The sequence below is a fragment of the Dermacentor silvarum genome, chromosome 1, assembly GCF_013339745.2.
Source record: "Dermacentor silvarum isolate Dsil-2018 chromosome 1, BIME_Dsil_1.4, whole genome shotgun sequence".
NCBI classification, from domain to species: Eukaryota; Metazoa; Arthropoda; class Arachnida; order Ixodida; family Ixodidae; genus Dermacentor; species Dermacentor silvarum.
Window position 1 is genome coordinate 204,191,998 of NC_051154.1, and position 15,560 is coordinate 204,207,557.

General features: G+C 42.5%; 1 protein-coding gene across 6 annotated transcripts in view; it reads left to right on the forward strand.

Annotated features, from left to right (window-relative positions):
- The first annotated feature begins 1,709 nt into the window (after positions 1–1,709).
- LOC119436666 (uncharacterized) overlaps positions 1,710–15,560 on the forward strand; it is a 91,359-nt gene continuing 77,508 nt past the window's right edge. For 2 of the 6 annotated variants that reach the window (XM_049659549.1, XM_049659565.1), the window contains exons 1-2: positions 1,710–3,084; positions 5,897–5,980. In XM_049659549.1, the coding sequence (XP_049515506.1) occupies positions 1,887–3,084; positions 5,897–5,980 (1,282 nt within the window). In that variant the 5' untranslated portion in view covers positions 1,710–1,886. Of the gene's footprint in view, positions 3,085–5,896; positions 5,981–10,720; positions 10,925–15,560 lie in introns of all 6 variants that reach the window. The other 4 variants (XM_049659555.1, XM_049659570.1, XM_049659552.1 and 1 more) reach the window with 3 other exon arrangements.

Below are 15,560 nucleotides of genomic sequence, written 5' to 3' on the forward strand. Positions count from 1 at the left end.
CCACTTGCAAGTTCGTGCTCCTTGCCCACTCGTTCCTGCCGCCGCTGCGCAGCCGGGCGTCTGCTCCAAGGCATGATCGGGAACTTCGCGTGTTGGCGCGGTTTGAGCTTATCACGAACCGAAAATGACGGCCCGATCATTACTTGCCAGACGCTCAGGTACGTAACCGAACAGTCGCAGTTTGGCGCCTTCTCGTCGCTACGTTCATGTGTATGATTTCTTCAGGTCCTCATGGTATCATGGAAGATGTTGGGGCACTGCTCTTTGAATTGTGTGTACGTGTATCTGGGCGCAAGGTTGATCACATAATCCTGGATGCCTCGGATCATAAGGCTTTCTGTCCTCTTGCGATCGGCAATGAGTCATCAGTCAGCATACCGCGGAGCAGAAATAAATCCTCTGACAGGGTACCTCTGAGAACACCACGAACAGCTTGCATCGCATACATAAGCCGCTGCTGCTGCGACCGTCGCTGCGCGTCAAGTTCTTCTAGCTCTTCATCGTCTATCAAAAACTGCAGGAGGGTGTTTATCGGCGGCGCCATCTTCAAAAAGCGCGCGCAATGCGATAGCGGTTGCGGAAGCAACATAACATTCGCCAGACGGCGCGTTCGTGCGCCCGAAAGTACCCGAAAGTAACCCGAAAGCAGTCGGCGAATATCGCCGTTAAGTTAAGCTCCGAAGGCGTCGCACTCGAGCGCACTCGAGCGTGCTCCTTTGGAGTTCGGAGCGCGCTAACATAACGCGCCCTTGGGCGCGTTATGTTAGCTAAGAAGCCGCACCCGTTCACAGAGAACTGAACGCGTTCGCGGTGATGCTTCTGGCTTGTCTTCGATTTGTTAAACCCTGCATTCGTTTGTGAAAAGACAGAAAGCATTTCACTTCTGTTATTTACATAATGAGAGTTATGGCTTTTTACATTTGGCAATAAACTATTGACTATATGCTCAAGAAAATTTGTTCTTTTCCATTTTTTTCAAAATTTCAGAAAAAAACCTGAAAAAAACTTTTTTTTTTTTCGATTGGGGGGGGGGGGGGGTGCTCAAAATGTCCGGAAGTTTTGCATCTCTTTTGGCGCTGAGCCGTGCTCCCTCAAGGGCTGCAGAAGATAGCGCCAACCTTTCCCTTTCCCTCAAGAACCACTTATCATCTAGTGGTGGCAGTTCCCCAGAAAAGCTTCACGCATTTCTTGGCGCTGAGCCGTGCTCCCTCAAGGGCTGCAGAAGATAGCGCCAACCTTTCCCTTTCCCTCAAGAACCACTTATCACGCATTTCTCACTATATTATAGTGAGAAACACTCTATGACGCTCCCCGTTTTAGAATAACGAACCAACTTGGAACCAACGTGTGAAATGTGAAAGCAACCAACGAGTGGTTTCAAAAGTTTCAGAAAATTGATGTACATTTTTCTTTGTATTTTTTAATAAGTTGCATAAGTTTTTCGTAAGTTGACGCATAAAGTCAAAGTTTCACGGAACCTCTATGGTCGGAAGGTGGGAACCATGGTGGGAACGGCGGGAAGAACCGGCAGGAACCGACGGCAGCACAGGTGTTCTGTGCTGAAGTCGTGCTGTAGTGGTGCCGCGCCGGGTGAGTGTGCTTGCATAACGGTCAATGTGCTAACGGCGAGGGCTGCAATAGACTTCAGCAGAGGCACACACTGCATAACAAAGTTTTCACCCGACGTGAGTTTATTCGAGAAATTTTACTGCTTTTACATGGGTACTTCTGTAAGTGAGGCTTTGTCTCCTTTGTTTTTCTGCGCCGTATTGTGCGATTGGTTGTTTCGCCTGTTTCCGTGTTGAAGAACAACTTATTGTTTTGAGACGGGGACCGGGGGTACTAGCATTTTGCGTGACACTGTGCTAGTTGCATACACGCTCGAGATGGAGGGCCTTAGAGCCCCACGTTCACACTCGGACACCTGTTGCATGCAGAGTGCACCTGTGCATGCTAACTCCAGATCTAACTCGGGAACTTCATCCGTCCAAGAATCGGATAAGTGCAGGTCTGAAACTTGGCATCAGTCGTCTGGAATCTGTGATGGCAGGCATGTGTCATTTGCCAAAGAGCCGAACTCGGAACCAAATGCGCATTGTCGCCGAACATCGCATTCTGTTGACGACCTTGGCGATCTCCAGACAGCGCGCGAAGCCGAAAAGAAAAGCCTCTTGCAGCAGCCCCGTGAGAAGTTTGAGACAGTCGCCGATATGACCGATAAATTTGTCCGGTACTTCACGACAATGCATTTGGAACGCGAGTGCACAGCCGGTGTGTACCTCTGCACTGTTTGTCTGTCAGCGCAGAGAACTCTTGTCAAAATCCGGGAGGCGGTCAGGAAGGATCCACCAGGTCGTCGTATAGCTCTGAACAATGGCAAGTTCATGAAACTTTTGGTGAAACTCTGTAAACTCGAATCACGTGGACCACCAAGTATCTGCACTGTCACTGACAGAGAAATGACAAACTTCTATGAAACGCAGGCATACCGTAAGCTTGCAGGCACAGTAAGCATACTGGAAGATGAGCAGAGTGAGGAGCTGTGGAAGTGCATGCTTGGCCAGGCAGCAAAAAGTATTAAACCACTTACTTACACTATCAGTTGCCAAAGTGCCTGTATACCTGGTGGTAGCACTTGCATGTGGGACAAGGACTGTTACCAGGAACCACCACAAGATATGCTCATAGGCCAACCCAAAGCTGTGCGTAAGGTGAATCCATTCCCTGTGTCCGACCTGAAGACTTTAGATGTGATCCGGTGTGTAGATGCTCGACATTTAATAGTCTACCGTGGCGCCAATGGCAAAGCAAGTGTAGACACCCTGAACTTGTTGCTGGCTGAGTTTCACCAAGGCTTGACTAGTGCACCTCGAGAAGATCCTCCAAACGCTGGTGACATTGTTGGCCTGTTTGTATCGAGTGATCGTTTGCTGAGAATGCTTGTTGTCGAAGTGACTGAAGACATGGCTGTAGTATGGTCGATGGACGAAGGTCATTTTTGCAAGCTTCGTTGGAGCAACCTGATTGATGTGTTGCCATCATTCAGATGCTTGCCACCTGCAGTTGGCCTGGCTGTCCTCTCAGGCAAGTCAAATTTTTTCATGTATGTGGGGTTTTTGTTGCATTTGTTTTCTTGCAGTCTGAGAGCATAGATACGAATTCAAATGGCTTAAAACTAAATGACCTTAGCTTGTGAACAGCAAGTGGCGTTTAAAATAGTCAAACAAATGGTAAGCCGCGGTTTCTGCTTACCCCGTCGCTTGATCAGAAATATGTGCATTGGACTTGGTAAAATTCTTGTGGGCTTCTGAGAAGCCAAGCGAGGTGTACTCAACACGCAGATTTTCAACTTTCTTTTTGGGGCCAAACCAAGCTCTTTAAAAAAAGCAATGTCTAACATGCCCAACAGACAGGACCACTTTTGTTATGCAATTTACTCAGTGCATTGAGGACGAAGGTGAGTGATGGAACACAAGCTCACCTTCGTCCTCGTCTTTGCTGCATGGTTAGTCTTAATATTGAGCCTATACCAACTTCTCCAATTTTCTCTCTTCAAGTGTAGTTCAATACTAACATAAGTTGCAGCGCATTTTCATTGTACACCAATAGATAAGGTAAAGTACTAATATGTTAACAGAAGCAACAATATCTTTCTCACATTGAAAGTGCATATATCAGATGAATTCCAGGTAAGATTCAAGGATGTGTCCTTGGATGTTGTTTGGTATTATTGCTGTCACTATTGATGGTCCTTGCGTATTGTATTGTTTCACTTAAATTGAAACTTAAAGAATATTTTATGGTGCTTGTAAATTTTGTACACGTGCAACCATTTACAGGTATCAAGGAAGCACCAGTGTGCTGTAATTTTCCATGGTTAACGGTATACTGAAGGCAAACTTTACGTCTAGCTTGGCATGGATTACACCCCTCACGCGTTGTCGGCACAGTTGTGCATGTTAAGATAGGGCATGAAAAGAAAAAGCAGTGATGAAAATAATATTTCAGAAATGTCGCATAGATGTTGAAATACTTCTGATTGGACCTGTGCAGAAAGTTTGAATAATATGTGTAAATTATAAAATAATAGCATGGAATAAACGTGGACGTGATGAGCACACAGGATTGGCGCTACTCTTTTATCCTTCTTCATTATGAACCAACTTGCCCGAGAAAATGTTTTACTAACCTATGTTGTAAAGTGTTGTAAAACAAGTTGCAAGGTAGAATGTTGGATGTTTGCTCTTGGTGTCAGTGTGTTGTCATGTAGAGGGTTCACTTCTTTCATCGTGTTTCGTAATGTTCTAAATCGGGCATGTTTTTCAAATGGCTGTATAGGTGCTTTCCAAGTATGCTTAACATGAAGTAGTTAAATGCTCTGATATCTGACATTCTTGTAGAGAGTTCTTGCATGGAGTCCACATTCTGTGACCTTGACAAACTCGCTGAAGCTTAATCATTTATGCAACTGCACACTTACATACATGATTATGAAGACACAATACATTACTTTTTCTGTATAATGCATATACACTATACAAGGAAACCAGCAAAAAGGCTGAGCAGCTTGACGCGCCCCGATTCCCTAGAGTGTGACCATTGGGGACAGGGAGCAATGAAAAAATGGTGTAAAATGCATATACAGGGTGTTTCAGCGAACACTTTCAAAAATTCTTAAAGGTTGCCTGTGGCAGATAGCACAATTCTAGTTCATGAGCTCGTCTACTCGAAGAGGCGGACATCATTTGCATAAGAAATTGAAATGCATAATCGAATAATTAACAGAAATTCACTAATTAAGTTTTTAACTAATTACCTGATGGTCCATATTGCAATTTACAAATTGTAGCCGTGGAGTTCACAAGGCGATACACTTGGAACGAATTCTCGGGATGACATCAGTTTCGAGATATTCATTCCCGAACTTTGAGGAGAAATGCATTGGCGTTCCAGTTAGGCTCTTAACAAAACGTCGCTTTTTGCATTGAAGCACAAAATTAACTGGAACGCCAATGCATTTCTCCGCAATGTTCGGGAATTAATATCTCGAACCTGGTGTCATCCTGCGAATTAATTCTAAGTGGATCCGCCTTGCGAACTCCACGGCTACAATTTGTAAATTGCAATATTGGCCATCAGGTAATTAGTTAAAAACTTAATTAGTGAATTTTTGTTAATTAGTTGATCATGCGTTTCAAGTTTTTGTGCAAGTAATGTCCGCCGCTTCGAGTAGACCACCTCATTAACTAGAATTGGGCTATCTGCCACAGGCAACCTTAAATAAATTTTGAAAGTGTTCGCAGAAACACCCTGTATGTATACGCACATATATATGAACAATATAGGAACATTATGTCCTATTGCACATTACACAAAATAACTAACAATATAGTTGCACAGTAAAGTTATATAGTAGTAATTGAATACACATAAAGAAGAATATGTAAATTAGAGCAGATGAAAGATGCAAGAGTTGTAAAACTAAATTTTCACTGGACATAATTAATTGGTGCCTCAAGGGGTTATGCCCCTGAAAATCTGTTTGTTTGGTAGGTAACTAGTCGCGGAGGCAATCACAATTGTAGGTGATATGTCTAACCTGGCTTCATTGTGTACGATCATGTTTCAAGATTAGTTATAATGCACTAACTTATAAACTCGGGATTAGACAACATTTCCTGTGAATGTTTTGGCCCTACGCAAGTTTTGAGCGCACCTAACTACAGCATTAGTTATTTGAAAAAAAAACAAACATGCACATCCTAGCAAGATTTAGCACATCCAAACAAGCTATGTTCTTGCAGTTGCTCCTTGATGACATTGTGGCAGTGTTTTTGGCTCCGTTCCTATCTTGAGATTTTAATCATGTGTTCAATCCACATCATTGTCTTTGCAGATGTGCATGCGGCACCATCCCTGAAGCTTTTGAGAGAATGTGTGAGGACTTTTCAGACTGTGACAGACCACAGTGGCCAGGAAGGTGAGTCGGAGCTGCTGCACAGAGGTGCTTCCATGTGTCTATAATAAGCCTTCGAATGATGCATCTTGCATCATTCATCCTACACAGCATGAAGTTGCTGTTATCTTTTTGGAAGTGGCATTGTCGCACCATTGTTTAGGTAGCTTTGTATTATTAAATTATTCAGTTGTGTGCATCTGTTTTAACACATTCACGGTAAAATGATACTGTCTTCACTGATTGTTCATCTTCAATAAAAATAAGGAGTAGAAAATGGACATTTTCTTTTCGTTTATTAATAAAATAATTTGGAAGACGTATTGAACTATGTGGCCAATCACATTTATAGCTGGTTGTCTTAACCCTTTCAGTGCTGTACACTAGTCTTACTCGGTTACAATGTTTTTTTTTTTTGCAACAGGTGCCAAGGACGAGTCTGGCTCGTCCACTTGTTTAGGTGCTCTTTTTAAGGGCTGGTGAGAAGCTGGGTTCGTCCACTACATTTTAATGTTTTGGTACATTTCCTCTGTGGGCACTAAAGGGCCTTGCAAGTCTGTTCATCCTAGAGTTACTGTAGAGAATATTCAGTAACGCTAGTTCGTCTGGCAAAAGGGAAAATAGTGGCTTCCAGTCATGTGTTGCGGTGCTCATTGCAAAAGTGCGAATTTCAATTGATTGAGTCATCAAGCTCTGATCATTTGCTTCTGCATGAAAGCATTGACAGTGATGGCAGTGCTTTCAGTGCAGTGGGAGAAGTTCAGCAACTTGGATGTCGCTAACAACAATAATAGTTTTGATATTTGCTTGATGTTTTATTTTGTTATTTGGTATTTTCAGAAACTAGTTGCGAGTTTACTACTTACATGTATTATGTATTTCGAATCTGCAAATAATTCACTATTCTGATGTGCAGTACAAAAATGCTGTTTCCTAAATTAAAGAAAAAGTTTTTGCAGGCCCTTAAAATGGTAATACTCATAATTGAACTATTGTTGCAGCTGGCACAAGTCATGTGTAGTAGGTTAACTCTGTTGCAGACTTTCAGAGTACAGCAATAGCTTTATATAATTTTTTTAAGGTTCCACAATACTGTTTATTTAAATTTTTTTGTTTTCCATTTGTAATGGCCACATACTACAAAACTTAGTTTACAAAAACTAACATCGCCAAACTAGAATAGGTACAAAGAAGAGCTGTGCGTTTTATTTATAACACATTTACGAGAACTTCCGTTACAGAACTTTTAAAGAGGGCTAATCTTTCTTCTTTGGCGCAAAGAAATCGTTGTTCACGATTGAAGTTCTTGTATCAACTAATAAAGGGGCATTACAAGATGGACATAACAAAGATCGTAGCCTTCTCCTCTGGATACGCTACTCGGCAAAGACATAATTTCACTATAACTCCTTTTTCATCACGCAGCAACTCTTAAGTATTCTTTTTTTCCGCACACAATAGTGGACTGGAACCAGCTAAAAAATAATGTTGTCTCTGCGCCAACATTAACTTCTTTCTTATCATGTTTACAGTGACATTATTTAGTTTGTACCATGTTTGCAGTGACAGTGTTTTACTTCTTTAGTGTAACATTGTGTGTGCCTAACCTGTATGCTTTGTATTTATTCAAATAGCAGTCTTTATGAACCTGTGCATTTTCTGCAGATACCAATATATTCATTATGCTTGTACCACCCTGCTAAAATCACCGCATGGTGATTGCAGTATTTATAAAATAAAATATTGACGGTTTGTTGATTATACTGTACTTACCAGATTCCAGTGTGTCCATAATTCTAGCATACAGTCTATGTTCTTGCAGTTAAAGAAAAAGGATGAGGTGGAGTTAAAGTAATGTAAATTTCTTATCTAGTTCTGATGTTCTACATTTTTTAGGGGGGTGCGAATAGTGATTTTTGAGACCGAATAGAATACGAATTGAATAGTTTAAGAAGCGAATCGAATGCTTTTCGAATATTTTGCAAATAATGAATAGCCGTTATCACAATTACTATGATCCATGTTCATGTCCCAGTATTCTCAAAATTAGCAAGTTTTTGTCATTATATAGCACGTTATGAAGCGTTGCTTATTAAAAGCACAAGTGAAGCATTAGGAGCAAACAAGTAGTATCTTCGCATGCACAGGACTCTTCAGAGAGCGCAAATGATCGCTGTACAGCCTGTAAAGTATGGCTACCTAAGATACGTAGCCTGATTCACTGCGCAAGTTCTCATGTTTTATGCCTGTACTACGCCTGCGGGGGTGAAAATTTACTGTAATTTTGCTCAAATCTATGTTTATTTGGGCGAAGTTGATATTTGGAAATATTTGAAAAGTATTCGAAAAATATTCGCATTTACGAATAGTGATTATTCGATTAGAATATTTGCGTGCCCCTACATTTTTTTCTTTTATTTTTTATTTTTTATAAGGTGTGCACACTGAGGTAAAGGTGAGATTTCAATAGTTGGAAGTTTTAGAATTAGGGGGACACAAGACACCTTGTGTATGTGAAGAGGACCTTAGAAAAGACAAGTCACACTGTAGGCTGTACTACGCATACACTATGAAGCACCATTAGTATCCTCTAAATTTTGTGTCATCTATATTTCTAAAAAAATGAAATATATATATATATATATATATATATATATATATATATATAAAACTGTTCTAGGTTTTCTATACGCAAAAAAAAAAGTACATAAGTATACGAAATAAACAGATGGCTTCAAGTGTAGGCCACCATGCAACCAGTCCACAGGGTGTCCCAGCTAACGTTAGCCAAACTGTTAAAAAAATCCCGGTACAATATACAGTTGCGAGACCTACAGGGTTTGGTGATCAGTCTTCTTCTGTTGCCCGGATAATTTTTGTGTGCTAATCATCTGGCTAATTTGACAATAATAATGAACAAATTTTTTGAATTAAGCGTGTGACTTCAAGGAAAGCTGTTACTGCATCCTAAAACAGCCCGTTCATTTTTTGCACACTTTACTCGTAGAGCACAAAATCCAAAAAGATCCGCGTGATGCTAGTGGCCCCAAAACCAGTTTCAAGGAACCAGACATTTACATAACAAATAACATGTAGTTAATTATTGTAATCAGTTACATGTTTTAGTAATTTTGTAATTTAACTAATACTTTGATTACTTGGTTATGCTCACTGTAATTACTCTTTCGGTTAGCAATTACGTGTAACCAGTTACATTTTTGACAACACAAGTTCTGACAGGTGATGCAGCTTAGCGGATTTCCGCTGAACTATAACATCAAGCTTTGAGCACTTAAATTTGGTGAGAAGTACAGAGTTCAAAAGGATAAAAATAAGTTGATCGGTTACCATCTATCCACAATCGCCGTCCTGCAGATTTCCATACTTCTCTTGAAAGTCCGACCTAGAAGCACTTATAGGCCGCATTCATAGGCGGTAAGATCTGCTGTTTAATTCTTTTTCACTTGGGGCAGTGTGTGGCTTCTCTGATATAGACAGAAGTTTTTCGCTGTTAAGTGCATATGTTTCTATCTGTTTGATATCACACTTGCATACACCTATTTTTGTGATCGTAATGCATGAACAGCATTTTTAGGGCTGAATGGCGTGCAGCTTGATATTACAACACAAATTCGGACACCTTTTCAAGGAAAATCAACGTTTGCGGTCGTCAGTTACAATTAGTCATTAATGTCTAAATGGCTAACGAGTGAAGGGCACTAAGAGGTCCACCAGATGTTTGCCGACAAATTGAAATCACGCTATTTCGGTTTACCGGTATTTCGTCTTGCGTGGCTGCACTATAAGCAGTTTGCGTATACGTGGAGTTCTATGGGAGGGTAAGCGGAAGTCAGATAAAACTGTGCTATAGCCAGTTCTGGACTACTCGAAGCAGTTACGTTGTAAGTGGTCTAAGCTGTACTTTTTTTTCTGGAAGTCTATAAGGAACCAACTCTACTCATTGCCTGACTTGGCAACTACCTGGAAATGGCAAGCTGTTGATATTGGTCTTGGCTTTCGCTGATTGCTCGCTGTGTGTGTTCGGTGTGATAGTTCCAGTTTGTCGAGTCAGGCAGTGAGTGAGGTTAGTTAATTGAAAACACTTTTGGGGCCACTAGTGTTGCCACGTTCGGGCACTCAGTCACGTAGCTATTTTCGTATTGCATGTGCTGCGAGTAAAGTACATAAAAAATAATTACACAAGATGTGTCGCACTGAAAATGACTGGGATGTTTTAGGATGCAATAGCAGCTTTTTCATTGGAAGTCATGCCTTTAATTCAAAAATTAAAAAGCTGAATAATTAATCTTCTTTAATTAGCTAAGTATTTAGTACTCAAAATTTATCACAGTGGTGGAAGAGGACTGACGATCGAACACTGTAGGTCTCATAACCGGGCATTGGACCATTTTTTTTAACAGCATGGTTAACATTAGCTGGGACACCCTGTATAAATAAGCGGTTTCATCTGTATTTAACCCTTTCAATACTGACAGAACGTCAGAAAAAGTTGTAAAATATCTGAACTGCTCTTTATCAGGGGTAACACTGTTGTAAGTTATTCCAGCTTGCAGCAACAAAACAAGACTATTAAAATTCCATCTACAAGCTGGACTTAATGCCTTACATTAGCTTTTATTTTAGTTGCTAAGACTGAGTTCAGTATCCTGGATAGGTTATCAAGAAGTAGTGTTGCATGAGGACTGTTATGGTGCACGTAATTTTTCTGTATGTTACTCATTGTTACTGTCTGAAGCTTAATAGGCTGCTGTTCTCTTGAAGCATCCTTCCATGTTGCCATGGTGACAAGGGTCAAGGACTATGGGGCAATTGAAGTTCTCTCAAGCCTTCTCCACTGCCCAGACTTTGACACAAGGATGATCACTGCAACGTTTTTGACTCGGCTGTGCTGCCGTCACATAGGACGCCAGGCTGTTTCAAAGGCAGGCGGCGTAGACAAAGTGCTAGGTGGGCAAAGCTTGTAACCTTTAGGTGGTGGCAGAATGCTGTGGTGAAAGCATGACATTTGGTTGAGAACAAGGGGCTGAATTGACAAAGGTTCTCATTCGCAAGGGCTGTTTGCCATTATTCGACTGCTTTCACTAATAATATGTCCAATATCACGATTGGCTAGCATCTGCTCTAGCATAAATCCTTTTTTTGTGAATACGGGCCCTGGTTCTCAGACTTATAGCTGACCTCTTGATTCGTTCTAGGGTCTTCCGAAGATCAGTGTGAACTAGTGAATTTTCTTTTCTAAGCAAAACATGCACTGAGAAGCATACATCAAGCTATGGACATGACGACAACATGTTAAATTTACAACTGCCACAGTTATGTTATGTGCTTGAAATGTTGCCCACAGTGTGGCTGTCATTGTAGAAGTGGTATTACATGTTAGAAACAACAGCTTGAGGACGAGTATAGTTGATGGCAGTACAAGTTGCAAGTCCATTTCACCAGGGGACCCTCTTTTACACAATTGAATTTTATAGGATTAATGTGGAAAATGTGGCTTCATACTTATAGATTGTTGAAAATGGCCTTGTCCAGCAATCTCTTTCACTTTTATGACAGATGAGCTGACGAGTGATGAATCTCTAAAGCAGTCCTGAATACCACTTTGAACTCCTTTAAGGAGCCCCTCGGCCTCAGGGGGGGGGGGGTTCCAACCCCCGAATCCCCCCCCCCGTCGGTGCGCCACTGCTTTGAACTCCTTAAGAGCGCCCTATAGTCTGCAGACAACAGTTCAAAACTGCTTATATAGTAGCCTATAACAGGTGTGAATTCACCTCCTCTCCTTAACGTGTTCGTGTATTGCCATAACTATCTGCATAGTGTTTTATATTTTTTAACTTATTGCATTTTGTAATCCTCTACCACTTCTACTTTTTTGTAAATTTTCTTGCTGCACCACTGTCAATAAGTTTGGTCAGTCACATGCATAAACAAGAAGGTTGCTACAGCAGCCTCAGTAGATCTATTGGATATGGTACTGGGCATTTATCCTATACGGCTGTTTTTTTTTTGGGTACTGCTCTCTAGTACAGTGTAGACCGCTTGTAACGTAAGTCGCCGGAGTTGCGACTATCCGTACTATAAGCGGTACCGCACTATAACCAAAGCAACAATTTTTAAGGCCCTGCACATATGCAAACCATGGCAGCGAGCCGCCACGTGTATGCGACAGTCGAGGAATGCAGCTAGAACGTTTGCATTCAATTTGGTCAGTCGGAATCTCCGGTAATTCGAACCAAATCATGCAGTGGCGCTCTGACAGGCATTGCTCCGGCACCGCCAAAACTTAGGAGAACTTAGGAGAGACCCCTCAGTGTCGCGTGCGAAAAAAAAAGACGGAAAAAAAAAAAAACGCGGCGGAGATTCAACTCTCACTCAAATGGCAAGGTCGCCGATTCTGCGTTGCGCTGGAACATGCACGACGTGCCGAAGTCTCAGCCACGCTACCGTAGCCACCAGTAGAAAATGGCAGTGAGCCCATTCTTTCTCCTTTATGCTTCCTCTACTTTCAAGCCGTGTTGACTTGCATGCTGCGGCTACGGCGCAGAGGCAAGCAGCGGCGCTTGTCCTAGGTTGGTCAACCGAAAACTGCCCACGCTGGCAAACGCCCGCTTCCCGATAACGGCAGAAACTAAACTTCGGGAGCTGGCGCCGAGCCGGCTGGAGGGGTGGCGCCTGCACGGCGGCGGGCCGCGCACGGTGACAGTCGAAAGTGAGGGAGCTACGAGGGAGGGCGAGGGGGAGCCACCGAAGCAGCGGAGTTGCCGAGGCGAAATCCGCTTTCCTGCCGCCCTCCTCCCTCGCATTCCACGGTCTCCGCGTGCGCCCTTCGCCGTGCTGTGCCGGCGCCGCCCGCTCCCTGAAGTTTCGTTTACTGCCATTATCGTGAAGCGAACGTTGGATGGCGTTGGCAGTTTCGTGGCCCTCGCTCGCCTATGCGCGCCGTGATATTTAACGACTCGCACTCAAGATTCTGGTTTCAGCCTCACTGGCTGTTTCGTTCGCACCACGTGCCCTTCTCCTCCACTTCGTCTCTCTTCTTCCTCGAGCACTCCTTGGGCCGTTTGAGGGGAGCGTTCGCCGTCTCCGCTGACTTCCGTACTCCCAGGCAACCTGCACTGAACCGGTATTTCGTTTCCTGCAACTGCACTATAAGCGATACGTTTATAGAGTGAGTGCTATGGGAACATTAACGGGAGTCTGTAAAGACCGCACTATATCCGGTCCTGCACTATAAGCGGTTACGTTATAAGTGGTCTATACTGTACTGCATATATGCATTAGTAGCTATTCTACTTTCTGGCATGTTGAGACGGCAGTACCCAGGTGTTCGATATAACACTGTAATAAATATAGGTAACATGGCTACCAAGTTATGTGGGAGCTGTCTTTGTGAGTTCTCGTAATTAAAAAATAATACATTACTAATCTAGTTAAAAGGCCCCTCGCCAGGCCACATAGCAAGTTTTTGTTATGTGCTGGAAGTTATTATGTGCCTTCTACGGAGTGTTCTACAGTAAGAACTTTCAAATTAGTTCATTAATAGCAGAGATAGAAATATTTGAGGTGCTGCGAACCCATGATTTTAAGATGCGAGCGTCACCACCAACATAGACACTCTCTCCACTTTCCCCGTCTAGCCCCCGCAAGCGAAATTCCTTTCCTGCGTTCTCCCATACCGGAACCGGAGGATCGTGTGATGAATACGTCACGGGCCCTGCCTTATTTTTTTTTTCTCTCTCGTGTTTTTGCTTAGTGGCGCCCGTCCGGTGACGGTCTCGCGCGTGACCTGTTGCATTTGTGTTGTTTCACACGGCGGACAGTTTTGCGCGCTCTGCACGAGAACACCTGATTAGTGGTATAAGTCAGTGCCAGTTATGAGCACTGAGGCATAAGCGAGAGGATTAAAGAGCATGATCACATCGCTGGAGCACGGTAGAAAGTGACAGTTTCGTCCTCTGCGTGCAAGCTTGGGAACAAGCAGGCAGAACAGAAGTACATCTCTCTTATTACGGTGCGAGGTAAAACAAAAACACGCAGACATTCGGTTTGCATGTTTATTATTTCTCAAAACTTTTTGGTCTATTGAAGCAACAGATTAAACAAATAACTGATGTTGCCTTGTATAATTCTCCAAGTCACGTGTCACTGGGTGAGTGATGTCACAGCACTGCCATGTACGTAGGCACAATTGTGTGAATACGTCGACTCTCCGGCTGTTAGCGCGGCGCCCATGAGGAGAAGGGCAAACTGAGTTAGGTTTGAAATTTGAAGCTCTTTTCCGCGGCGCGTAGGAATGTAATACTTAGAAGACACGATTGTTAGCGCAGATTGTGTGCACTGCCTTGTCAGCTCAAAATGACCAGACCTGGTGAGGGGGCCCCTTTGGAAAAGCAAAAGCAAGTTATGTGTATACGAGTAATATGGGTGCCCCAAAGCTGTCCATCCATTCATTCTACCCATCATATCTGCTGAATAAATCATCCTCATAGCCTGTGAGGAGCCCCCCATGTAGCGGTTTCACTTCTTTTGGTGAAAAATGAATTTTTTGAGTCACTGTTGCGCCATTTATGCGGGTAATATTATTTTTTGCATTGTATTCTAGCCACGCGTTTCTCACATTTTGGCTGCTCGTGCCATACTTCTCGTTTACTTTACGAATTCAGAGTGGGATTATAGTTGGCAGCTTAGTTTTGCATGTGCTCGTTGTCCTCCCTTGCCATATTTTGTCATTTCACTTTAGTTGTGTCATAGTTTGTGCGGTCCTCAGGACAATTCGGGTCGCCTTGGTCTAACATCTGTTACAGCTTAAAAATAGACATTCAGCGTTTTGAAGTCTGAATGCTTTAATTTGATGCGCACGCCTCTTGTACCTTTCCTGTAGACACTTCCTACAATAATGCCCCCAAGCAAATGCTACAGTGTTAGATAACAGACAGGGCCTCACTAACTGTATATGTAACTTCGTAACTTTGTGTATGTAACCTACTGCATATGTAAACTTTGTAAATTTCATGCAATCTCCTGAAATAAATTTGAATCTGAAGACGAGCTACATTCTTGCACCACTATTGAGCCATGTTGTTCACACTTTGCATCTTGGATGTAAGGAATGCAGATGTACATAACATCTGACTTCTTTTCAGATATGCTTTGCAGTCAATCAGGAGTGCTAGAAACAAAAATATAATGTTGTATCTGAGGCGTGATTTTATATGTAGTACAAAGTGCATATTTATTTGTTTGTTATTTACTTATTTATTTATTTTTCTGTCTGTCCATCTTAAATGAAGGGGTCAGTGGCAAACGAATCTCTCTCTGCATGTTGGTGTCGGTGTTGCCACTTGACACGCTGACAGGCTGAGCGGAAAAAACAAGCTCCCATCAAGAAATGTGATACTTGATGATAACAGTGCAAGTGAAGAGATAAGTAAAAACATAACAGAATACAGGTGAAGCGTGACAGAACATTTAACAGAGACCAAGTAAAAGCAATAAAATAAGCATCTGTATGTCATTAGCAACTCTCCCCGTAAAATTAATTCCACCATTGTCTGGCATGGAACTACTGCAATAACATTTAATA